The 25,190-nt window shown below is 52.7% G+C and overlaps 1 protein-coding gene across 3 annotated transcripts in view; it reads right to left on the bottom strand.

Moving 5' to 3' along the window:
* Positions 1-16,885: 16,885 nt before the first annotated feature.
* The window catches only part of SLC37A1 (solute carrier family 37 member 1), a gene marked incomplete at its 3' end in the record, with an annotated part of 68,378 nt that continues 60,073 nt past the window's right edge, over positions 16,886-25,190 (bottom strand). For 2 of the 3 annotated variants that reach the window (XM_081235226.1, XM_081235225.1), the window contains exon 18: positions 22,533-22,762. In XM_081235226.1, the coding sequence (XP_081091352.1) occupies positions 22,533-22,762 (230 nt within the window). Of the gene's footprint in view, positions 17,848-18,662; positions 18,728-22,532; positions 22,763-25,190 lie in introns of those variants that run through there. The other variant, XM_081235227.1, reaches the window with a different exon arrangement.

Raw genomic sequence — 25,190 nt, forward strand, 5'->3', positions numbered from 1 at the left:
AGGATACCTAGAAAAAAATCAACAACTATGGCAAAAGCTTGTCAATGTTTGCAATGTGGGCAATGTCAAGAGCTTTTCAGGTCCAGTGGACAAACTGTACAGGGACAGGGCGAAGGCTGGGAATAAGGAATCCACTGGGGCCCACGTGCACTGATGGGCACGTGAAGACCTCCTCCATCTCACCAGGAATCCCATCCTTTACCTATCACATTGTCAAAGGTTGAAGAGAAGTTTGGAAACTTGGAGTGTGCAGTTGGCTTAAAAGCTTTCGAGGTCTTCCCTGGCGGCGCAGTGGTGGAGAGTCCGCCTGCCAATGCAGGGGACGCGGGTTCGTGCCCCGGTCCGGGAAGATCCCACATGCCACGGAGCTGCTGGGCCCGTGAGCCATGGCCGCTGAGCCTGCGCGTCCAGAGCCTGTGCTCCACGACGGGAGAGGCCACAATAGTGAGAGGCCCGCGTACCACACACACACAAAAGTTTTCGAGTCTGTTTCCTGCTCTCGCCTCTCTGTGCGTCTGTTTCATCTTGGTCCCTCTGTTACTTTAACTGCCACCGTTCAGTGAGCTTTGCTGCTTCTCGTTCACAAAACAGCATTCATTTCATCTGGGCGCTCATAATGCCTGGTGGCCAGTATTACACCCTTGATTGTGCTACAGAGCAGGATATCACACCGGGCAGGAGGAAGAAAACGTTCCTGATCGGAATGATACATATTGGTGGAGCTAGAAAAATGATTAGTGACCAATGCAGAGATGAACTTGGCCACGGACGAGTGTGTGTATGAGTGCACGTGTGTGTGAGAGAGATCACACCCAGCCTTGGCACGGCGAGGAGGCTAGGTGGGCTGGAGGGGTGGAGCGGTGCATGGCGGGAAGTCTGGTCCTGGCGCTGCTCCCGGTTTCCCTGGGATTTGGAGCAAATCATTTAATCAGCTTCTGCCTCTGAAGCCCCTAAAACCCCTTTCAGCTCGGGCCTTAGTTCTGTTACCTTCAGGGATGGGTCAGCGTTGGGACAAGCTTTGCCACAGAAGGGCTGTTCTGGGGCCTGCCCCTCGTGGGACCCCATAGGTCATGCTGACCAGGCTAGACCTCAGATGAAGTCTAAAGCAAGGTCAGTCATGAAGGCCATGCCTGCTGGGAAGCACAGGCACCGTCACTGCGTACGTGGCCTCTGTCCACATGACGTCTTCAATTCTCCTAGAGTTTGCCATGTCGTTTTCAAAAACCAGACTGTCAGGGAGTAAACTCTGCCCAGACCTGCAGTGGGCCACGAATGTCAAATGTCCCCTCATCCCTGGAAAGCCCAGAGAAGTCTCTTTGGAAAAAACAATTCCAAGTTTTGTTGTCCAAAAATAGCCCCTTTGTGAACGTGGTTTTCTACCACAGACACTTTGATCAGACACCCCGGTAAACCATAAGAACAGGGTTTGCAGAGAAATGCACGCAGTGCCGTAGAGCTGTCGGGGGAGGGCCCTGGGCGGCAGCCATGACCGGCAGGGAGGCTGGCTTCCAGGAGCCTCATTCCTTTACCTGTAAATGGGGAAAAGCCACGCTGATCATGTAGGCGGTAGGGGCCAAGCTTGGCCATCAGGGAAGAGTTGTAAACCACTCAGGTGCTCCAATGACCCTCCACCTGCTTACAGCGTGAGCTCCTCTTGTGGTTGCAACAAAACCAGGCAGGTTTCCAGCTTTCTAGAAAAACTGAGCACAATAGAATTGTCCACTAAATAAAGCGTAGGCAACCGAAACCTGCTTGACTTTGATTTGTTTGTAAACTGATAATAATAAGAAAAAAAAACCCCAAAACCCCAGCAGCAACACTGTAGCATGTAAATCAAATTTGATTCAGTCAAGGCAAAAACCTAAAAAATGTGACTCCAGATAATCCCTGCTTTACAGACGCCTGGCTTATTAACACAAATAGCTACAGAAGCCTCAGGGAGGCCCCTGACCTCTCCCATTCTCTGTCTCCCCATCACTGGTCCCCTTTGATACAAGGCAGACACTGCTCTGCCCTGGAGCAGCTGAAAAAACATCCAGACTAGGATTCAGAATTGGAGGGAGAGAAAGCCCTGGAAAAGTAGGACCTAATTAAGGGAATTGAATAGTTAAAGTAGAGGCACCTCAGTGACTGTCTCTCCTATTGTCTCTCCCCCAGATAATTTCACCAACTTTCTCTGCAAGCGTTCCATCCACTCTGTTACCTCTGCTGCCTGAAATGATAGAGTCATGTGTTATAACAGATGCCTTTTTACAAACTTGGAATTAGTCTGAGCGGATTCCTCCCTCTGTCAGCTATGAGCTGAGACGGGCTGCAAAGGAGGAGTATGAGATTTTATGATGAGATGAATTGTGAGTGTGGGGCAGGAGGGGTGACAGGGTGCTGGGGACCCCAGGAAGGCACTGGGGACCCCAGGGAGGCAGAGGGCACTGGGGACCTCAGGGAGGCAGAGGGCACTGGGGACCCCAGGAAGGCACTGGGAACCCCAGGGAGGCACAGGGTGCCTGGAGGCTGGGTGCTCAGAACACAGAGAGGTGGGCAAACACCAAAGGCAGAGTGAGCCTATTAAACACCTTCTCCTGGGCCCTCCTCCTACTTGGCAGACAGGGAGCTGTCCCATCTCTGGCTCCTGTAGTTTTCCTCCCATCTGCACCTCTGATGCTGTGACACAGAATTCATGAGGCCTCAGTGGCTCAGCCTCACTTCGGGGCTCTTGTGGGCTGGTTGTCCTACATGGGAACACACACTCTGAAATCTAGACAACCCACTGACAGGTGAACTTTGAAATGCAACCTATTCAGAGTTCTAGGTCAGGTTGTCCTCAAGCTTCTGAACTTCGTACAAAGTTTGACTGTATTTTTTTTCCCATTTTTATTCAGAGTGTAGAATGACGTAGTCAGGCTGACAAAGTGAGCATATTTGAAGCTTTGATCTCTTGGTGTCAGAAGAGTGAATTGTTAAATTTATGCTGAGAACAACAGTGTAAAGACTTGTGCTTCCAGGAATACTGACCTAAGCAATTTGGACCAACCCTCCCTCTGAGGACAACAAGATGTATTTGAACAAAATATCTGAAAAAAATTCTTGACTACTGATGGACTAATAAGATAGTGAAAACCACGAGGCCAACATCAGGGAGAAGATCAAAATTTGGAAAGATGAACCCAGCTTCTGGGGCAATTTTTCCACTAAGAGTGTTTGCCAATCATGGAAGAGGCCACTGAGAAGTTTAGCAGTGCCTTTTGCCATCCCATAGGAAGAGAGGATGACATTTAGAGTTCAAGATCCTCCAAGTTTGGGGGTCTTAGCAAGCTTTCTTCTTTGGGTTGGGACCCCAAAGTGTTACGCCTAAGGAAAAAAAGTGAATTGGAAATAAACAAGCCTTCACGAAACGTTCAGTCCGGTTTTCAGACATTAGGATGTCTCAGAAAATCTCACTTATTACAATTAGATTAAAATGATTCCAGATTGCTAATATAACCAGGAGCCTGACAGTCACAAAAAGTTCTCAGAGAAAAATATTTTCATCAATTATTTCTATAAAGTATTTTTCTCCAAGTGCATTGTCCAGTACAAAATCTAGAATAACTGAACACACTAAGAGAAAAGATAGTATTGACAAGAACGAGCAGAAACAAAGGACAATGAAATTAGACAGACCCTCAGGGGCTCTAGATATTGGAATTGACCAGGCAAAATGTTAAAGTGAGTGAAAATTGAAAACTATAAAAAATGATATAACATAAATGAAAATAACCAAATACAAATTTGAGAATAGCAATATACAATTATTGAAATAAAAACTCAATGGATTGGTTTAATAGAATGTTCAATTACCTCATGAGAAAATGAGTGAATCTGAAACAGGTTAAAAGCAAACATCCAGAATAAAGCAAGGAGAGACACAGGACCAAACATACAAAATAGGGGGTAAACGACATAAAGGCTACTGTGAGAAGATTTTGTAAATATTTACAGGAGTCTGAAAAGAAAAGGGAAAAAAAGAATTGGCAGAAGCAATATTGAAGAAATATTGGCTAAGAATTTTTCTCATTGAAGAAAGGCATTCAAGACCCAAAATGTTTCTCTAGACACTGCTTTGTTGCATCCCACAGTATCTAAAAAGTAAGGATAAAAATGGCTTAAAACAAAATAATGAAAAAAAACATGCCAGGCAAATACTCACAAAAAGAAAACTAGTGTATATATACTAATTTCAGAAAAAATTGACTTCAAGATTAAAATCACTAGAAACACACATTTTCGAATGACAAACGGGGATACTTTGATTCACCAGGAAGATATAGCAATTCTAAATTTGTATGCACTTAATAACATGTTACCAAAATATATTTTAAAAATTGACAGAATGAAAATAAGTAGAAAAATCTACGAATGCAATGATAGCGGGAGATGTTAACACACCTGTCTGGAATGTGTAAACTGTGTAAGCCCCAAACCTACGAGATGCTTCTTTTCCTTGGGAAGTCCTGCAGGTCACACCATTGACAATAGGCACATGAAATGCATTGGTGAGACGAGAACCAGCCTCATGAAGAAGTCAGTAGTGGCCTCGTCTGTGGAACAGGCTCACCGGAGGAGGGGCCATGAGAACCAGGATCGCCAAGAGCAACAGAGACAAAGACATGAAAACCACAAGATCAGGTGTGGATGAGGACCCGTCAGAACACAGGTGGACAGAATCATTGCAGAGAGCAAAAGGGTCGGTGTGGCAACCTGCGGACCTCTGAAATGGTTAATAGAGCATAGCATCCTCAGGGGCAAAATGTACATGCAGCCAACAAGGGGACCACTCAACGCAGACCATGAGACAAAAGCAAGGATGCATATCTGGAGGGTAAAAACAGCTGCCCCATTAAAGAGTCACGATCCTTTGCCCTCTTTCCAGACCTGAGAAGCCTGGGTCCCTAGAAGAATGGACCATGTAACACGTGAGCTTATTACAGCCATTCCCTTGTGGGCGGGGGGGGGTCTCCAAACATTTTAAGGATCGCTAGACATAGGTTAGAGTTTACTTTGGTACCTAAGGACCCAGAGCTCCACAGTGGCCCCCTGTTGGGGGGTGGGTATATAGAAGTCAGGTAGTAATTATAGGTGGTCATGGCCAAGGACTGGCTTACAGTGGGTCCACTGGGTCTCTGACCCCCTATGGTCACGTCCCCCAACCCCAGATTATAATTAGGATAGGCAAACTTGGAGCAAGCTGTCTTTGGGTCTTTAGCCTGTGGGGTAAAAACAATCACACTGGGACATGACAGGTGGAAGCCTCTGGAAATGCCCCTGACCCTGGTCAAGATAGTAAATGAAAAACACTCCCGGTGAGCAGATATAGGAGGAGAAGCCCCGCCCAGTTCAGGGATGGGTCCATTCCAGCCAAGACAGCACGGCTGCCACACGACAGCCTCTCTCAGGTTGCTCCAGGGAGAGGGAATGTTCTCCCCGTGGGCAGAGCTTTGGGCCCACCTGGTCCTCCGCTCTGTGTGGAAGGAGAAGCAGCCCCAAGCTTAGAAGGTACTGGAATTCACGAGCGATGGGGAAGGACTTGGCCACTGAACAGAGGTTGGGATGGGGGACGTGAGGGGGGGAACACGGAGGTGTAAGTGGAGGCGTTGGTGGGTAGACACGAGTGAGCAGAAAGAGAGGCTCTCTGGGCAGCAGGGGGCATCGGCAAGGGGGAGGCAGCCAGCAGCCCAGCAGGAGGACCAGGCCTGCGTCCCGGACCTGAGGGCCATCCTTGCTCAGGTCCCCGCCCGGGGACCCAAGGCCGTGGTCTGGTCTGCACAGCAGCTCCACGGCGCCCTTTGCCGCGTCCTTCTCCGCCCCTCTCTTCCACCGCGGCTCGGTCCCAAGGGAACTCCTGACAAATGCCCTGCGTGCTCAGCTCCGTCTCAGGGTCTGTTCCCTGGGAGCCCGGCTGGGTGCCTAGTGGAGGGAACCGAGGCCATTGTGAGCAGCACTGACGCCCACGCATCCGCTCCACTGCCCAAGGTTCCCTCTCCTCACATTGGACATAGCGCTGCCGTCACCACCCCCAGTTCCTGTTCAGTCCTGGACAAAGCTCTCTGGCTCTCTGGGTGGTGTGTGTGTGTGTGGGGTCTCTGCATTGGGGGTGATGCCCAGCGGTTCCCATGGGGTCAGAGATCTGGATGAAAAGGCCAATTATCCCCTCCACATTCAATATAAAATGTCGGAACTGGGCTGGGATGACAGCGATCCTCACACCCATTGGAAAGGGGCAGGAGGACAGGCACACAGGAGTCCCGGTGGGGTGGGAGGAGCCCCGTCCACGTGCTCTGGCTGTGGCTCTGCTTCTTGGGTGTTTTCCCTTTGCTGTTGCTGTCTTCGTTCCTGTCTGAACGGGACATGGGGGAACCGCCCTCCTGGGGGCTGCGCTGCTTTCCCAGCCTGTCTGCTCCTATGAGAACAGGGTATGTTTAAGTCCCCATCAGTCTCAACCACAGCTGGTCCTCGTTATTTGTGGATTCTGTTTTTAAATTCATCTATGCGAGAAAATTTATTTGTAACCTCGAATCAATACTCGAGGAATTTAGGGGCCTTTTTCTGACATGCACAGGGGGGCAAAGTGTCTGAGTGGCCGGATGTGCAAGTCCCCAGCTGAGGGTGACAGTGACTCTGCCTGCTTGTTTCAGCTCGTGCTGCAAACCAGCATCCTTTCCAGAGCCTATTTAGTGCCATGTTTTTCACATTTTTGTGCTTTTTGCTGGTGATTTTGCTTTTTAAATGGCCCCAAGCACAGCGGGAAGGGCTGTCTAGTGTCCTAAGTGCAGGAAGGCTGGGACGTGCCACCCCGGAGAAAACACATGTGTCAGATGAGCTTCGTTACAGGAGTGAGTTATGGGGCTGCTGGCGTGGGTTCAGCAGAATCAACAACACGTATGAAATTAGCTGTCTTTGTGCAGAAACACACACCAAAGAGGCTCATTGACTGATGAAAATGTAGTGACCAGAGGTTCGCAGGACCCTGACCCTGTGTTTTTTCCCTTTGGAGCAAAAATGGCTCAGATTTCACTAATTCTGTGTTCACGGCGACTTCGTGCAGTGTAGCTGCTGCAAATGATGAGCAATGGCTGTTTTTCTCCTGGTTTGTAGCCTCTTTGGGGGATCGTCCTCTTACCCTGATGGTGGAGAGATGGCTGTGGTCTGTGAGCCTACGAGCCGACATGGGGGTCATGACCTTCTCTTTGCTTGTGTCCACCTGGAATGACTCCCTGGGAGTCACCTTGGTCCACGGAGAGGTTTTAGGAACGGACGCGAGGCCGTGCCCTGATCTCACCCTCGGAAATGGCTGAGGTTCATGCAGCTGCTGCTTCGGGAATTTCTCGGTTTCACCACTTTGCCATTGGGGTTTGAGAATCAGTAGCGTCTTTCCAGTCCTGCGAGTTCCTGAATGTGTTGACTCTCTGCCTTCCATCCCGCTTACAAACCAGAGAATTATTTTCTGAGCTCATCTTTTTGTATAATGTCTTTCCAGCAGCAACTAAACCCACACACGCTAAAATCCAATTTCCAACCGTGTCCCCTAGAGCTACGGTGTCCTAAGGTGGAGGACCTGCTTCCCACGGGTCACAGGTGACAGTTTTACTAAACGAGTGATCAGGGAAGAGAACAGAGAGAAGACTCAGCAGTTTTGATTCCAGTTCTTAGTTTTGGTGGTGTGTTTGCAGGAGTTTTTATTATTTCTCATAACTTACAAACAATTAAATATATTCTTTTGTATATTACCTAATAATATTTAAAAAATCAAAATCCATTGTATACCAAAGATAACCCCTAGACATTAATTATAGAGAGTCCACTTTGAAACAACATACATAGTTACTCATAAATCTTCTGTAGTTGAAAGCTTTTAGCTATGAAATTCTTCCCCCTTCATATGAGGACTTTATGTTCCATAATGAAGGAAAATTGTTCCTACTTTGGGACAATTTGCCTTCTTTATTTAAGTGATACTAGTCCTTTGGCTGCCTAGAAATTTTAAAAACAACTGATAACTACATCTACTGCCTGCAAGAGAATAAAGGAAAAGGAGCATAGGAGGCAACCTCATACGTTATTGATAAACGCATACAAAGACAATATTGGTACAAAGCTATTTCTCCATATAGTAACTCTGAATTTTGTTAATAAATACATATATATATATGTCAAACATTAATAAAAGAATAAAATTAAAAAAAAAATGAGTGACCAAGCCCACCAGGAATGACCCTCTTCTCGCCTCTGATGATGGTCTCTGCACGGCCCTCCTGCTAGCCCCTCGGCTGTGTAGGTTTTGCAGCGGGGACCCCGCCCCTGGGCCTGTCAGGGGCTCTGCTCACATCTAAGCCAGGCTCACAGAGCAGCCAGCATCTCAACGTCACCAGCCACGACGGCAGAGAAAAAACTGCTCCGGAGGGTCACACTCGGGCAGTTAAATGCTTCAGCCCAGAAGGGACACGCACAACCTGTCCCACAACTTGTTGGCTGAACAGGCAGGGGGCTGGCAGCATAGTGGCCGCGTGTGCTTGGAAGGGGCGAGAATATTTGGTAGAAAATGCGAATGACTGCCACAGAGGACTAAAGAAGCAGGAGGACTTTTAGGGACTCCAGGGGAGCAGACGTATCACAAGCCTGCTTGATGTAGCTTCGGGGCTGGGAGGACGAGCCCTGCAGAGCGGGCTTGCCAGGGTGGTCAGGGTGAGCACACACGGTTTCATGGTCCAGCCCCAGCTCCGGGTCCTGCTGGCCGCACACAGTGCAGTGTCTTGAGGTGTGGTGACTCGGCTCTCGGGGTTGGGTAAACCCTGGCACACACCCGGCCATGTACCTGAAAGCCCTTTGGGGGTCCCTCCATGGGTCCTAGCTCAGGGAACAGGCCTGAAGTTTTGTTCCCACTTGACTCGGGGGCCCTAGAAGTACTGAGCCACCATGTTCCTCACGCTGCATTTGCTTTGGTGGAGAGCGAGCTGATCTTTCCTGGAGGATGTCATTAACACCATCAATTTTTTGCTGAATTGCAAGCCCTGCAGTGGTTCCCGGTCCTGATCAAATCCCGCCCCCAGGCCCCTCTGAGTCACGGGTACTTGGATGGTTTCCTGGCATTTCATATGATTTGGAGGCATCAATTTATCATTTCCCCTACTTGGTATTCTAGAGACACTCATTTTTCATTTCATGCTGAGGTTTCTAAAAATGAACTTAGTGGTATCTTGAGTTTCTTACTCATTTCTCTTCCTTTTCAACCCCAGGCGATTGGATTTATGAAATCTTGGGGCCGAGGAGGTGAATGGAGGACCTAGTTACTCAGCACATGTGTTGTCACCCTTCTGCTTCGGTCCAGGTGGCACCTGTGTGGTCACCTGCAGAGGCGACACCACGTCGGTGGGGCTTGCTCCTTGCCCTTGGGGTCAGGTCACCAGCAGGGCCCGTGTCCCCAGGGCTCCGAGCTCTGAATCTCGTGGACATGCTGTGGGAAGCTGCTCAGGCTCTCGGGCCATCAGTGACTTTGTCTGGACAGTGGAGATCAGCGTCTGGTCTTTGCTCCTACAGGAGAAAGCCGAGCAAGTGGCTGGTGAAGCCAGTGAAGGTGTTTGCGTGCAATGATATGATTCCAGATTTTACCTAAAGATACGTAACGTCATAAGAGGAAAATGAAAATGCAAAGGCAGAGAGGAAACAGGAAATGCGCCGGGATGGCTGTTGAGGCCGTGGAGGGGAGTGTGGAGCTTATTACGTTATCTTGTCAATTTCATGTAGGCATGAAAATTCCCTTAATAAGAAGTATTAAAAAAAAACAACCCATAAAACAAAATCACAAGGATTTTGCTGGTTTGCTCCGGCCTCTCTGGGGAAGGACAGACGGACGGTGAGCTGCGGGCAGACACGTGGATGCTTACCTGGCTCAGGGAGCTCGAGCAGTCAACCTGTCTAGACCTCGGTCCCTTCGTTATTTTATTAAACAAAGGGGAAGACGGGGCCTCACAAGTGTTGGAGGAGGGGGTGGTGACTGGACGTGATGGAGCTTCCCCCCCGCGGTGGAGCTGAGCTTGACAAGGTCGGTGCCTCCCAGGTCCCCCTCCGCCCCCCTCCCCCGGCTGCACCGGGCCCAGCCCCTCCCCGCTGCCTGCAGGTCCAACTTTCCCCTTGCCAGGCTGGCCATCTGACACACAGCACCTGCCCTTTGGTTTCCTGTACCACATTAAATGTGACAGCGAAGCAAAACGACCCTCTGAAAACCCAGCCCTTGAGGGAAGCCTGGGGGCTTGGCTGGGGGCCCAGGGAGCCCCTGCAGAGGAGCCCCCCAGGGACGTGGCCGTACTTCCCCAGGTCCTTCTGTGACTCAGCGCAGGGAAGCCCCCTGGTGGCGGCAAAAGATCTGGGTTCTATTAAATCAGAACAAAAGAAAACACATAACAGGGGTCTTGGCCTTTCAGACCCTCAGGCTGGCAGGTCCTGTGAGCCCTCCAGCCCCTTGGCTGAGGGGGAGCCCCTGGCGGTCTGTCAGTGGCCGGGACCCGTGGAGCGTGGGCGGTCCCGTGGGTTGCGAGGCATGAGTCACGGCAGCCGGAAGGAGCGCTGTAAACACAAGGGCGTCTCCGGGGCTACTGGCGATCGGAGGTCAGCTGGACTCGGCATTTATAAGGGACGGTGGGCAAAGCTCAGACCAGTGGCCGGCAGGCCTGGGCTGGTCTCCACTGGGCCTCTCTTTGGGTCTCAGTGTCCTCCATCGTCAAGTGACCTCTGTCAGCTCTGAGCTTGTGATCTGTGCCCACGTCGAGCCTGCTACTCTTCACCCAGATCGGCTTTCCTTCTGGACCCTTCGTCTCTAACCCTTGTCTCCCGATCAGCGGCTGCCCAGCTTGGCCCGCCTCCCCCCATGTCAGCCCCCGTTCCCGCCATCACAACCTCAGCCTTGCTGTGGCCAGGATCGCCACCACCTCCCGAGTCTCTGCTCTGAGGCCCGCTGACCACCTCCTCTGCCCGTCCGGACCGTGCAGCACTGTCCCTCCATCAGGTCCTCAGTCCCCCTACCACCCGCCCCTTCCCCCACCGGGGATCCCGTCCCCCCTCCCCGCCTCCCCCTGCACCTCCATCCCTCCTTCCCTGGCCCTGCCAGTCCTGGTTAAGGCAGCGTCCACTGTAGATGGTGCCCGCTGACCGTCCTGCCAGCTTGCCCGGGTCCCTGGATGGTTCACTCCATCCCGTCACTGAATCCTCTGCTCAAGTACCCCTTCCTCAAAGACGACCATCCGACGTTACATAACCTCTTCCCTCATGTTCCCTCGCGCTGGTTTAGTTTCTCCTAGAACTGGCCCCCTGACGCGGCACCGCTGGTCCGTCTGCTGCTCTGGTCTGTGTCCCACAGAATCAACCCCACGAGGCAGGGGCTGCACTCACCCTGCTTGTCACTGGTTCTCTTCAGCGCTGGGAGACACGTGTGGTGGATGAAAGAATGACTCCAGTCTACCGATCGGGCTTGAAGTCATGACTCCAGGCACCCGAGAGGTGTCTTCACGGGTGTGGCTTCCCGGCCGGGGGTTCTGAACGCAGCGCTTGTGCAGCTGGTGACATCTGATGTCCCTGAGGGTGTGGCAGGGTCCTAGGCTCCACAGCCCTGTTGCTGCAGCCCCTGGAAGAACGTGCTGAAACACAGCTGGCCCGGGAGACCACAACCCACAACAGTGGCCTTTACTTTCTCTCTAGTGTTACCCCTACTTTCAAAATTAACTGTATTACTTGTTCTGATTATAAAAATAAGACATGTCCCCTTAAAACCTGAAGACAAGAGAGGAAGACATTGTACAGGTCAGGCTTCCAACAGACACCCAGAACCAGTAGGGGACTACACATGCACACCCACACACAGACACACACGCGCCAAGCGGAAAGCCAACCATCAGAGACGGGGACCAGCTCCAGGAGGTACTCTGCCAGGCAGAAAGAAAAAGGCCAGCAGCCCAACAGGAAAACGGGCAAAAGCTCTCAAGGGGCCGGCGCAGGTGCCCGGGGGCCGCCGACACACGACAGGAAACACACCCTCACTCGCTGCAGTACAGGAAAACTGGGAAGGTCAGAATAATGTTGACTTTTAAGGGCAGGGAGGCCTGGGGCCCTCTCCAGGGTAGGGGTGACCTTCTACCTTTTGCCCTGGATCCCTGCTACGTGGCTGTGAAGTTACAGTCATTGATCAGTTGTACATGAAGGGGTGAGGGGCTCCCCTGGAATGGGGCTGGTTCTCGCTTAGGGGGTAGAGGGAAGGCAGTATGGGCCTCAGCCTTTTGGGGTCAGACATGTTTGTGGAGAGAATGCTGTAGCCCTTGCCCTCTGGAGCAAAGCCACTTGCTTCTCCTGCGGCCCCCAAAGCACCCGGCTTTTCTGGTGCAAATGCAACCCATGCGGGGACCTCAGTCACATCGACTTCCACACACAAAGATATGTTTTGGCCAGGGTTTTCTGTTTTTGGTTGTAGGTTTAGTTTGACTCAAAGTAGTAAAAATAGTCTAAATCGATCTATTTTAAACACTGGTGGACCCATGCACACTTACACACATGTGTGATGTGTCCCGGCTGGACAGTAAGCCATTTGGTGCTGTTGGGAAATCATCAATAAGTAAAACCAATGGGAAGAGGAGAGGAAATGGTGTTTAGGACACAGGTACTGAGGCATCCGACTGAAAAGGAAAGGGGGGACGGGCCCATCAAAAGGGGCAAAACTCTAGCAGCCTGCCCGCCTTCTGAGCTGCAGGACACAGCCCGGCTCTGCCCGCGGGGTACCCCCTGCAAGGGCTCAGCGGGACCAGGCCCCTCCGTCAAGATGTCACAAGGTCCCCATTTGGCTTGCAGGGAGTTTGGAGGTGACGCCCCTGCCTTGTCACGGAAGCATCTCAGTTGGAATGGTGACTCACCAGTTTCAGGGTCAGGCTTTGTGTGGGTCTAGGGTACCAGCTCCTGTGCTTTATTTGGGGTGTGGGGAAGTCCGGCTCCTGGCATGGAACCCCTTCCCCGTGGTGGTGTCACTGCCCTCGAAGCCCCACTCCCATGGGCCTTGGTAAAGTGGCCCCGGTCAGTTAGCACCCTCAGCAGTGGCTGGGTGGGAACAGGCCGGGGATGGGGACACTTAAGCACGCTTCCTTAGAAGCATATCAGGAAGTCTGAGCCTTCAGGGGACAGAGACACCAGACTGGCTGGTAAAAGGGTGACTTTAAAGGAACTGACTGGCTCAGCTGGAGAGGCAGGTCAGCCCAGCACCTGGAAGGACTGAGACAGGCTGGGACCTGGGACACTTTGCTGCAGGGCTTGCACCTGGACAAACGTCTTCTCAAGCAACAAAATACAAAGAAACTATAAGGGACTAAACATAACTGCGTGCAGGCACAGCTTGGGTAAATTAATGACAGCAAGGTATAAAAAGACCAAAACCCAAGTGCCACTTCTGAAGAGCCAAGAGCAAAAGCAGGGCACTGCGCATGCACCCTGCACACACCACCACCTAAGGGGTGGGCAGACCACCTAAGCCACCCTCTGGCCTGACCCCTGGACACAACCCTCCCCTCACCCCATGTAAGGAACAGCTCGTCCCCTCTCGGGGAGCAGGCAGGCAAGGGAACCTGCGGTCTGTTGCCGATCTCGCCCGCTGCAGCAGGGGCCCCAGTAAAGCCCTGCCTGAATTTCTTGTCTGGCTTCTGATCAACTTCTATTGGTTAAGGAGGCCAAGAACCCTGGTCGGTAATAGGACGAGCCCAGAACCCGTGTCCGTTCCTGGGGTGGGGTCGGGGGGGCGGTGGGACATTTCAGACATCCTAGAGGAGGGCGCCCACAGGCCACCTAACCTGAATGGGCTGCACGACGTGCAGGGGCCGCACAGTGGCAGGGAGAGCACGCAAGCCCCCTCCAGCTGACTCTGGCCCCGGGCTCCCCGTCTGGCCTGCAGGTCCTGTCTAAGCCTGGGTGGGGCAGTGGCATCGCGGTGATGGCTTCACGGGCCCCGGCCGCCGCAGCCAAGGGCCCTGTGCGTGGGTTTCTGCTCTGCTGTTGCGGTGTTGAGTCCTGCAGGGTGTTCTCTCTGGTCTGTGGTTCGTAGTGAAGTCCGGTGGGGCAGTGTTAAGGGGCCGTAGGACTGGATCCTCAGCGGCCCCGGGATCCTGTCTCCTACCGCCCCTTCCCAGGGAAGAGGGAGAACGGTTCATATTCCAGTACTTTGAACAGCACTTTCTTCTGACTTTTGAACAAGGGGCCCATGTGTTCATTTGACACTGGGCTCTGGTTGGAGAAACAGAAGCCTGCCAGCCCGGCCAGTCAGCAGAGGAGCTTCCGGCACTTCCCAGCCTGGCGGACCTGGGGCGCCCCGGAAGCCAGGCTGCTGAGGCTCCTTGGCGACACTCCACATGACGCACAGTGTGGGTCACTCACAGCAGCCCCTGCACCCCCACAGCCAGTCTCCAAGCCATCCACCCTGGAGCCCCCATCCCCGGGGTGGGGGCAGCCACGCAGCTCCCTGCCCTGCAAGTTTCCCTGCTATTCCGGGTCTGTCTGGTGGGTCACTGGTTACAGTTCACGATAAGATGAGCAGATTTCGAAAACAAATGGATGGTTACTGAAGGGGAAACGTGGGTTGCGGGGGAGGGATGAACTAGGAGTTTGGGATTTACATACACACACGACTATATATAAAATAGACAGCCAACAAGGTCCTACTGTAGAGCACAGGGAACTCTACTCAATATTCTGTAATGACCTATATGGGAAAAGAACCTGAAGAAGAATGAATGTATGTGTATGTGTAACTGAATCACTTTGCTGTACACCTGCAACTAACACAACGTTGTAAATCAACTGTACTCCAGTAAAATTTTTTAAAAAGGGTGAGCAGAGAGGGGAGTCAGCATTCACAAACTTCCACAGCAATGTGGCAGAGTGCTTGTATGTGTATTGAATCTAATGATAAAAAATTATGACTTGTATTCTTTTTCCAGTGATTTATTTTTATTGGCTTTTACAAGCTGGTGATCGGAGGGGGTTCTGGTGTTTGACTTTGAGGGGCTCTTTATTATGGCAAGTTTCTAGGACCAGTTTCTCTTTCCTTTGTGATTGGAGGGCTGTAGCCCTGCCCTTGGCTCCTTCACTGCCCCTGTCACAAGCTTGCATTTCAATCATCCTGGGCATTTTTTTTTTTTTTTTTTTTTGTGGTACAAGGGCCTCTCACTGTTGTGGTCTCTCCCGTTGTGGAGCACAGGCTCCGGATGCGCAGGCTCAGCGGCCATGGCTCACGGGCCCAGCCGCTCTGCGGCATGTGGGATCCTCCCGGACCGGGGCACGAACCCATGTCCCCTGCATCGGCAGGCGGACTCTCAACCACTGCGCCACCAGGGAAGCCCATCCTGGGCATTTTTTATGGATTTGAATAGGAAAATCTTACTGACATATAAATCAAGAAGGGCAGAGTTACATTTCCACATGAATACAAGCATGCAGGCACCACGGCTGGCTATCTGCAGAAGGATATTATCCCAGCTACAGCGCGGAATGAAACAATGATGTAGTTTTATACTGAAATCATATACTTTTTTCCTTAAAAGTCAGGATGAAATCTTCCATCATGGACAGAGAATGCTTCAGCCAAGCGGCTTTAAAAAAATAGCCGTGTGTGAGCCTCCTTTTCTAAAGGGGTCCACTCTCCCCTCCAAGGGCGTTGTTTGCTGTCCCTTTGCAGGCTCAGAACAGCTGTCCCTCTTCCTCTGTGGGTTGTGGAAGATTTTCTTCTAATACCTTAGTGCCCTGGGCTGGGAAAAACAACGATCGCCTCCTAAAAAGCTTTCTGTTGCTGAACCACAACAGAAGGTAGCTATTCTTCGGGGAAGGTGCAAAATTGAATTGGGTCAGCTCAAGACCTCACCTGGGCATCTGAGCAGCTCAGGCCCCAGACAGAACTGTGCTCTGAGGCGGGAGCTCCGAGTCTTCTCCTGCCCTTGTTGATGCAATTTAGTAAAGAAAGAAGGACAGAGGCCGTATGGTAGCAAGAGGGCCGCAGCCTGCAGGGCACAGGCAAGCATAGGCCACCAAGATCCCTGGAGGCCAGGCGAGAAGGTGGCTTACAGCCCTTAAGGGCAGGGAGGGAGAATGACGTGTGGGCCAGAGGCAGAGGATGAAACACAGGATGCCGGAGGGACAGGAGGATGAGGCTGAGGGAACCGTGTGCGCTAAACGGTGCGGAATCCACTGGGCGTCGATGGAAATTTTATCTTTAGGAGGAGGAAACTTTCCAAGTGTGTAAGTAACTCTGGTTAATGAAAAAGCAAGCTCCCTGTGAGGACCAGTGCTCAGAAGAGCCCTCACCTCGCCTGCCCTCCACTGGAGAGCGGGGACCACAAGATGGCCGTGATCTACGGCCAGACCCTGACCACGGCCCCAGGGACAGTCTGCCTCTCAGTGCACAGGTGTTAACACGCGGCACCCTGTCTGACAGAGACGTGTGTCACCTTAGAAGATGCCTGTTTTAAGAAGGACGTCTGAAAGCCTGCCCTGAACTGTGCAGTGTTCAAGTGCAGCCCTGCCCCTGCCGGTGTGACATTTCATCGTCAAGGATAAACCTTGGGGTATTCCTTGCATCACATGATTTACAAAATCTCCAGCCACTGGCTTTGCTGGGGCCTGGGCATGACCTTCTGTGTAGACTGGGGACTTGTCCGCAAGCAGGTGACCCCCTCTCTGCTGGAAACGGTCTCTGCTTCCAGCTGCAAAACCACGGACCATGTCCGACCCTGAGGAAACCAAGAGCCCGAGGCTCTATTTGGAAGTTTTCTTTTTTGAATGTTACGGAGATGTGAGCAGAAATAACCGACATTCTGCCTGAGTTTGCTTTTTTTTTAAACATTTTATTTCAAAGGTCAACAACCGAGAGGCAACACCCGAGGCAACAAGTGGTCAGAGAACAATCGGAGTTTGTCTGAATCAATAACAAGATGCCACGTATGTTCCCTAAGCTTCTGTAACACATTACCCATTTCAATAAATAAATCCGCTCCAGTGCTGTGTCGCCAAGGACAGGCCCAGGTCTGTGCGTGGCGTCATGGGGGAGACAGAGGGCTGGGCTGGGGGCCCGGCCTCGCCGCGTCCCCCCCGTGACCCCACCCGGGGCCAGTGGCTTCGGGGCCCTTGGGGCTCCAGTGACGGGAACCCCCGGGGCTCCGGGGCGGCCGTCTGTCCTCCAGCCTGTCCACAGGCTTTGACGGCTTCACCGCAGTCCACCCTGGACCGTTTCCGGGTGGGTGCAGAGCAGGGGGAAGCGCTGGGGACATCTTTTGGGTGACATGATGGGTCTGAGCTCTGTCTTGGTTTTGATGCAGGCGTCAGCTTTGTCCTCACAGAGGTGTCTCTGCTGTCCGCACCCCGACCGCCTGCAGCATCCTGACTGTCCCCCGGCACGTTCCTGCCATCTGAGCTCCACCCACTCCGACATCCCGCGCTGAAATACCTGAGAGAGACCGAGGCTCCCCTGGGCGCCGCACACCAGTCCCGGCCGCTGCCACGCAGGATGCGGAGGGGGCACCCGGCGCCCCAAGGTGCCAGTGCGTGGGGCTCAGTGGGTGGCAGCCAGCACTGCCCACGAGCTGCTCCACCACTGCCGGGGAGCTCCACGGCCCAGCTGACATAGTACCAGGATTTCTCAAAGTGGCTTGTGTGTCTTTCCCAGGTGAATGTGCAAAAGGCAAGGGTAAATCACTCTTTTCAACACAGGATCCTTTATTTGAACTCTTCCTTGAAAGACAGTTTGTGGAGGACTGGCCCAGCCTCCCTCCACAGGACTCGAGGGGTCAGTGCTCCTTAAACCTGCAAGAGGAGGGTGAAACAGCAGCTGGTCACCCAGCCTGCAGCGCTCAATGCATGCCCCAAGCGCAGAGTCTGGAGCCTCTCCCTTCCCATCCTGAGGCCTTGGGGACAGAAAAGGGGAGAGGACACAGGAAGGCGGAGCAGAGGCAGGCTGAGCCTGGGAGCTGCTCTGTTTGTCCGAAAGCTGCAGCTCAAAGAACAGAACAAAAGAGGCAAATTTCCCACATTTTTTCCCTCCATTTTGAGGAGAGATTGCCGGGATCGTATCCACACCAGGTATTGATTAGGAAAGGAAAAATGAGCGTGAATGAGGCGTGCGGTGCCAGGGGCCACGGGGGAGGTGTGGTCTTTTAGGAGAAGCAGGTGTGGCAGCAGACAGGCCAGGCTGGCGCTCAGGGGCTGAGGGGCGCAGGGCGCAGGGCGCATGGGGCAGGGCGCAGGGGGCAGGGGGCAGGGGGCAGGGGGCAGGGCGCAGGGGGCAGGGGGCAAGGCGCAGGGCGCAGGGGGCAGGGAGCAGGGGGCAGGGGGCAAGGCGCAGGGCGCAGGGGGCAGGGGGTAGGGGTCAGGGGTCAGGGCGCAGGGGTCAGGGGGCAGGGCGCAGGGGGCAGGGCGCAGGGGGCAGGGCGCAGGGGGCAAGGCGCAGGGGGCAGGGGTCAGGGGTCAGGGGTCAGGGCACAGGGGGCAGGGGGCAGGGCGCAGGGGGCAGGGGGCAGGGCGCAGGGGTCAGGGGGCAGGGGTCAGGGGGCAGGGCGCAGGGGTCAGGGGGAAGGGCGCAGGGGTCAGGGGGCAGGGCGCAGGGGACAGGGCGCACTTACAGAGGTTGGTTTCCCGTCGCCGACCCCGGGCAGCTCAGCTCCTTGTGTATGAGGCGGAGCAGGAACTGCACCCAGAGCAAAGACAAGGCCACGGTTACTGCCGGGAGACCCTGGGGGTGGTGCCTTGCTGTCACCGGGAGGGTGCCGGAGCAGCCCCGCCCCCCGGGAGCCCAACCCAGCGGGCGCTCAAGGTCACTGTGTCTGTGGCTCTCCCGTGGGGCACTGGGAACCGGCTGCCCACGGAGGGGCCTCTTCCTCAGAACGTAAAGAACTTAAAAGCCTCAAGCAGAGCGGCGGGAGTGCCCCGCACAGCTGCCCACGGGCCAGGTAGGGCTGCTGGGCACTGAGTCCCGTGTGTCACTGCGGAGGCCGTGCTCCTGGGAATAAAGCCCTTAGGACAGATTCCAGCCAGAAGGATGTCTGTTTAAAAGGAAACCAGTCCAGTCATAAAGTGTCCACATGGGAAAAAGACAGAGAGTGAGGACAAGGTGACCCATGGTCACGGTGACACTGCGGGAGACTAGGGTGACTGAGGACCAGGCGAGGGTTCGCAGCCAGCGGCACCGGAGGCTGCCCGGCCACCCTTGGAGCAGCCCTGTTTCCTGGGGTAGCTTCCCCGGCCGTGCCACCTCAGGGCCTGCTGGTCGCCCCACCAACTTCTCAGACGTGACAGAAGCGGCCGTCTGTGTGCACTGCCCAGCAGGGAGAGGGCCTCTTGGCCCCAGAGCCCACCCAGGTGACTGCAGCCCCGTGTGACGGGGGCCAGAGGGAGAGGGGAAGGCCCGGGGCTCGGAGAGCAGGGCCCCAGGCGTGATCACAGCCAGACAGTCCGCAGGCCCCCAGGGTCACCTGCCGGGTTCGTGGAGCTCCAGCCTCAGACGTGGCAGGAGGTGAAACTGGCCTACTGACCCCAGAAGAGAAGAGGCGTGTCTGGTCTTTAAGGCTGAAAAGACTGTCCTCAGGGGAACCACCGGCCGTCTGCTGACTGTCCTTCTTGCTCTATCTCCCGCAGCGATTCTGGCTGTAGTCTCTCATCTAACCTAGCCGGTGCCTCAGCCTCGCAGTTATTGTTTGCCTGTTATGTGTTTTCCCTTTCGTCCTTTCTGACATTTCAGGTGAGTTTCCTGTAAGTAACTGGAGTCGGGGTTTCCAAGCCAGTGTGCCGTCCGCTGGCGACCACAAATCCGCTTGGACCCTCTCCCACACCCCTCACACCTAGCTCCTTTCTCTTCAACGACTGCTTCGACCTCAGGTTCTCCAGTTTCTTCCTCTGGGACTCCTCCTGGACGGTGCTGGGCCGTCTCATCTGAGCCTCCAATCTCTATCTGCTCCCTAGTATTTTCCATCTTTCTCTTTCTGGGCTGCATTCCGGATGATTTCCTTATACCTGTGTGTCACCAGCTCTGTCTTTTTTAGTTCTTGTTCTTTGCACATGAATTCAGGTCCTTCTTTGCCATCTTTAGTAATTTTTTTTTCATCTTTTTTAAATTGGAGTCTAGTTGATTTACAATGTGGAGCCAGTCTCTGCTGTACAGCAAAGTGACTCAGTTATACACATATAGACAATCTTTTTTTTTTTTTTTTGGCAGTATGTGGGCTTCTCACTGCTGTGGCCTCTCCCATTGCGGCGCACAGGCTCCGGACGCGCAGGCTCAGAGGCCATGGCTCACGGGCCCAGCCACTCCGTGTCATGTGGGATCTTCCCGGACCGGGGCACGAACCCACGTCCCCTGCATCGGCAGGCAGACTCCCAACCACTGCGCCACCAGGGAAGCCCTAGACAATCTTTTTTTATATTCTTTTCCATGATGGTTTATCACAGGATATTGAATATAGTTCCCTGTGCTCTACAGTAGGACCTTGTTGTTTATCCATTCTATATATACTAGTTGGCATCTGCTGACCCCAAACTCCCAATCCTTCCCTCCCCCACTCCCCCTCCCCCTTGGCCACCAGAGTCTGTTCTCTATGCCTGTTTGTTTCTGTTTTGAAGATAGGCTCATTTGTGCCATATTTTAGATTCCACATATAGGTATTATCATATGGTATTTGCCTTTCCCTTTCTGACTTACTTCACTCAGTATGATCATCTTAGTAATGTTACAAGTGTTTATTTTTACAGTTTATCTGATAACCCTTTTACCTGCCGCTTGGGGGTCTGTTTCTTGTGCGTGTCACTCCATCACAGCAGGCCGTTTCCTACTGTTTCCTGATTTGGGAGTGTGAGCTCATCTGCAGCTGGGTGTTAGAGACCCCACGCAGTGGGCGGTGAGCTTTGTCCCTCTCACATGGTTTGGGATTTGCTTCTGCCGAAGAACCAGGTACATCACCACCCTAGAACCAACTTTACTTAATTTTTTTGTAGGTGTTATGTAATATTTACACAATGCTAAGTTAAAAAATGGGAGGTTAGGGCTTCCCAGGTGGCGCAGTGGTTGAGAGTCCGCCTGCCGATGCAGGGGACGCTGGTTCGTGCCCCGGTCTGGGAGGATCCCGCATGCCGCGGAGTGGCTGGGCCCGTGAGCCGCGGCTGCTGGGCCTGCGCGTCCGGAGCCTGTGCTCCGCAACGGGAGAGGCCACAGCAGTGAGAGGCCTGCGTACCGCAAAAAAAAAAAAAAAAAAAAAAAAAAGGGAGGTTACTGTAAGCAGGTCCATGGCTAAAAGTTCTCAGGGAAGACTTCCCCCCAGTCTGGCGTGTGGGCTGAGACGGCACAGATCCTGGCTGTCTTCTGTACCAGTGTGCAAACGCGCATGCTTTCACTACACGCAGGGACCCCCGACGGTCCGGGCTTGACGAGGGGTCTCCACTTCCAGCTCTGCATCCTGGGCCAGCCCAGCACCTCGCCTCTTAGTCCCAGGGCTGTGGGAGGGGAGGCATAACCATCCAGCCCCTCAATTCCTGAGACCGACGACTCACCCTGGCTGCTCCAGCATCAGCTTGGGTACTTATTTTAGTTATCTTTACATTCTGGGGTCCTGGGGATATCCTTTCCTTTCTTACGAGTTTAGCTGTGCTTTAAAAGGAAGTTTAGTGTATATATTACCTGGTATTTCTGAAATTGAAGTGTTTTCAGCCTTAAACAGCCATAACGATGGAAGTTTCACTGCTACTTGGCGGAAATAATCTGGGGACTTAATTGAAGAGCTGCTTTTAACACCTAACAGGTTCATAAGTTGAGAGTCGGTATTTGATTCTGTATGAAATGGGGGGAGCTGTGTCTTAGGGCCTCCGGGAATGAAAATATAAAAGTTTCATTTAATTGATGGGTTGATGTTTCCAAGATCCTCAGCTCATTTGTAATGGGATCAACATTCGGTTTTCCGGGTGATGCGGAGGAGACGGTGGCTTCAGGTCTGGGACCCTACGCTGGGTGACCAGTCGGGGGGCGCGGTGGCCACTCTTGCAGGTGGCCGCTGCAGGGCTGTGCCGTCGGGACCGGCCTTCTCCATGCCGGGGAAAGCCTCCGACCTTCGTGTGCAGGAGGGGACACACGTGGGGCGCAGAGACCGCAGTGCTCAGCGCTGCATGGGCGGCCCTGGCTCCTGTTCTGAACTCCAGCCCTTTGGGTGCGGGAACTGGCCGCTTCCCCAGTGCGGCCGACTGGGGGCAGGAGGGGTACGGGAGCAGTCGTGGCACCGGGTGGGAGGCCAGCTCGGTGCACCGTCCCCTTTAATCCCCACAGTGATCCCGTCCCTGGTGCTGTTATTCTGCCCACTTCACAGGTGGACGCTTCAGAGCAGAGGGGCTCAAGAACCCGCCCGAGGCACACACGAGCCCCCTCTCAGCCTCTTTCCCATCCTGCTGGAAACCACCTGCTGCTGCTTCGGACATCTGTTTAAACCAGAGAAAGGGCCTAGGACCACGAACATTTAGGGGTCTGTCACCGGCCCAAACTCTGCCAAGAGCCACAGGAGTCTGCAGGAAAAAGTGCCACTGGTGTTTGGTGGACAGCCACAGAGACACTCGTGAAAGCTGCTTGGGTGAAAAGCAAGATGACTCACCACTAAGGCACAGGCGTCTGCAAACATCAGCATGTAGAACACGTTGCTCCATCCTGACGGGGAGAGGAGCCCGGCCAGCAACGGGCCCAGCGCTGCTCCTGGAACGAGGCAAAGGGACACGCGTGGTGCTGTGTGCAGAAAACTCTGGAACCGTGACTACCCAATACCCAGGCCCAGTAAATATACAGGAAGGTGCTCAACACCGTACTCCTAACTTAAAAGAGCACATTAAGGGGACTTCCCTGGCGGTCCAGTGGTTAAGACGTCCAGCTTCCACTTCAGGGGGCACGGGTTCAATCCCTGGTTGGGGAACTAAGATCCCGCAAGCCACGGCACATGGCCCAAAAAAAGAAAAACCACATTAAACGCTAAAATTTCACTCTCACCTGTCAGATTGATAAGGGATAAAAAAGCCTGGTACTTGTACTGGTGAAGGCAGAATTGGTACAAGCTTTTTTTGGACGCAAATCTAAAACTGTGTCTTCACTTTACAATAACCATTCTTTTGACCCAACAATCCCATTAAAAAATTATTATAAAGTAGTCAGAACCTAATGCACAACCTTAGACATTCTTATGCTATAAAAATATTTGGTTAAATATGAATAAGGTTCGTAGATGTTAATACTGTACCACTGTTAACTTCCTGATTCTGATCATTGTACTGGGGTTATACCAGGAATTCCCTGTTTTGGGGTAATACACGCTGAATACATAGCTATTGGTAAAAGGGGCAGCATGTCTGCAATTTACTCTTAAGTGGTTTGGGAAAAAACATGCACGTGTATATTCATAAGTATATACGCATGTGTGTATACATATGCGCCCGTGTGTGGGTGTGTATGTATAGAGAGAGACAGAGAAAAGAGAGAGAGAGGGAGGGAGAGGGAATGATAAAGCAAATGTGATTTCTTTGTACTATTTTTGAAACCTTTTTGTAAGTCTCAAACTATGTCAAAATAATTTTTAAAAAAACGATAAAACAGGGCTTCCCCGGTGGCGCAGTGGTTGAGAGTCCGCCTGCCGATGCAGGGGACACGGGTTTGTGCCCCGGTCCGGGAAGATCCCACATGCCGCGGAGCGGCTGGGCCCGTGAGCCATGGCCGCTGAGCCTGCGTGTCCGGAGCCTGTGCTCCACAACGGGAGAGGACACAGCAGTGAGAGGCCCACGTACTGCAAAAACAAACAAACAAAAAAACCCGATAAAACAAAAAAAAGCAAATATTCCTCAAAATATCCAAAGATATCCATTTAAGAATGTTTGTTGCAGCAGTTGTTTATTTTCCTAAGAGAGACTGGAATAAGTTATGAAACGCGCGTAGGATGGTTCAGTGGCTTGCAACAGGAAGAAGCACGGAGAATTCACACCAAGTTACTGAGATTTAACTGCTGAGAGACAGGATGATGAGGGTCTTTCTTATGTTAGACGTGCTAGTGTTGTTCTAAGTGCTCACAAAGCGTGCTTACTACTTTTACAATCGGAGAAGCAATCGTGTTTTTTGAAAGTCACAGAAGGACTCCAGGTAAACGTGGATTGTTCACACGGCTTATCTCTTCCCTCCCGAACACCCCAGGATGAACCATAGCTGAGTTAAAAAAAATTAAAACCCACAAGGAGACGGGTGGATGAGAGAAGGCACTGCTTTTGAGGATGGGATTTAAAGGGCGTGACTGGCACGGTTTTCTTTGCTCACGAGAAGGGGCCGGGGACTCCCAGCTCAGAGCCAGACTGCCCAAGTGCACGAGGCAGGGGAGGGGGGGCAGGAGGAGAAAACGGGATCTGGCTGAGACTCTTCTATAATGAACTGTTAGGTACGACCCTCCGGCCCCTCTGATCCCAGGTTTCTCCTCCTCAGCATCACTACACAGTGATCACCCCCCCCACACACACCCACCCCCCAGGAGAGCAGAAGCTTAACCTTGCCTCCCAGTGGCAGTGAGGTCACACCCCTGTGGGTCCTGGGGGCGGTCTCCTCCTCCAGACCCCAGTCGGACCCCGAAGACCAGCAGTTGACATGCCCCCCGTGCAGAAAGGGCTTCTGACGAGTTCTTAGTGGCTCCGTCTTAAATATGAATATATGACGGGATGGCCAAGGTTCACCTGTGTAGAGGAAAGCCTCAATGTGAAAGCAAACAAGCTGGGAGGAGGGGGAATCTGGAGGAAATAAAGAAACTGTGGAGAAGAACATTCCCAGGAAAATGTCATACCCTCCGAGAACTAACAGAAAAAGAAGTTGAATCATGCGAAACTCCCACTTTTGTGTCTGAAAACCATCCAACTTCAGCAATTTCACAGCATTCAATCTCACAACACCGCATCCAAGAAGTAAGAACAGGATGCACTAAAAGGGCAGAATGACACTAATGAATATAACATTGTGATGCCTGAACTAAAAAGTTCAGTACGGAAGTTGGAAAGGAAAGCCAAGAACATCTCTGAGAAAGTAGAGGACAACCTCAAAGACATCGTCAGGCAAGGAAAAAGGAAAATTGAAGGATGAATCCAGAAAGTTAAACATCCAACGA

The sequence above is a fragment of the Mesoplodon bidens genome (genome assembly GCF_964165515.1).
Source record: "Mesoplodon bidens genome assembly, chromosome: 5".
NCBI classification, from domain to species: domain Eukaryota; kingdom Metazoa; phylum Chordata; class Mammalia; order Artiodactyla; family Ziphiidae; genus Mesoplodon; species Mesoplodon bidens.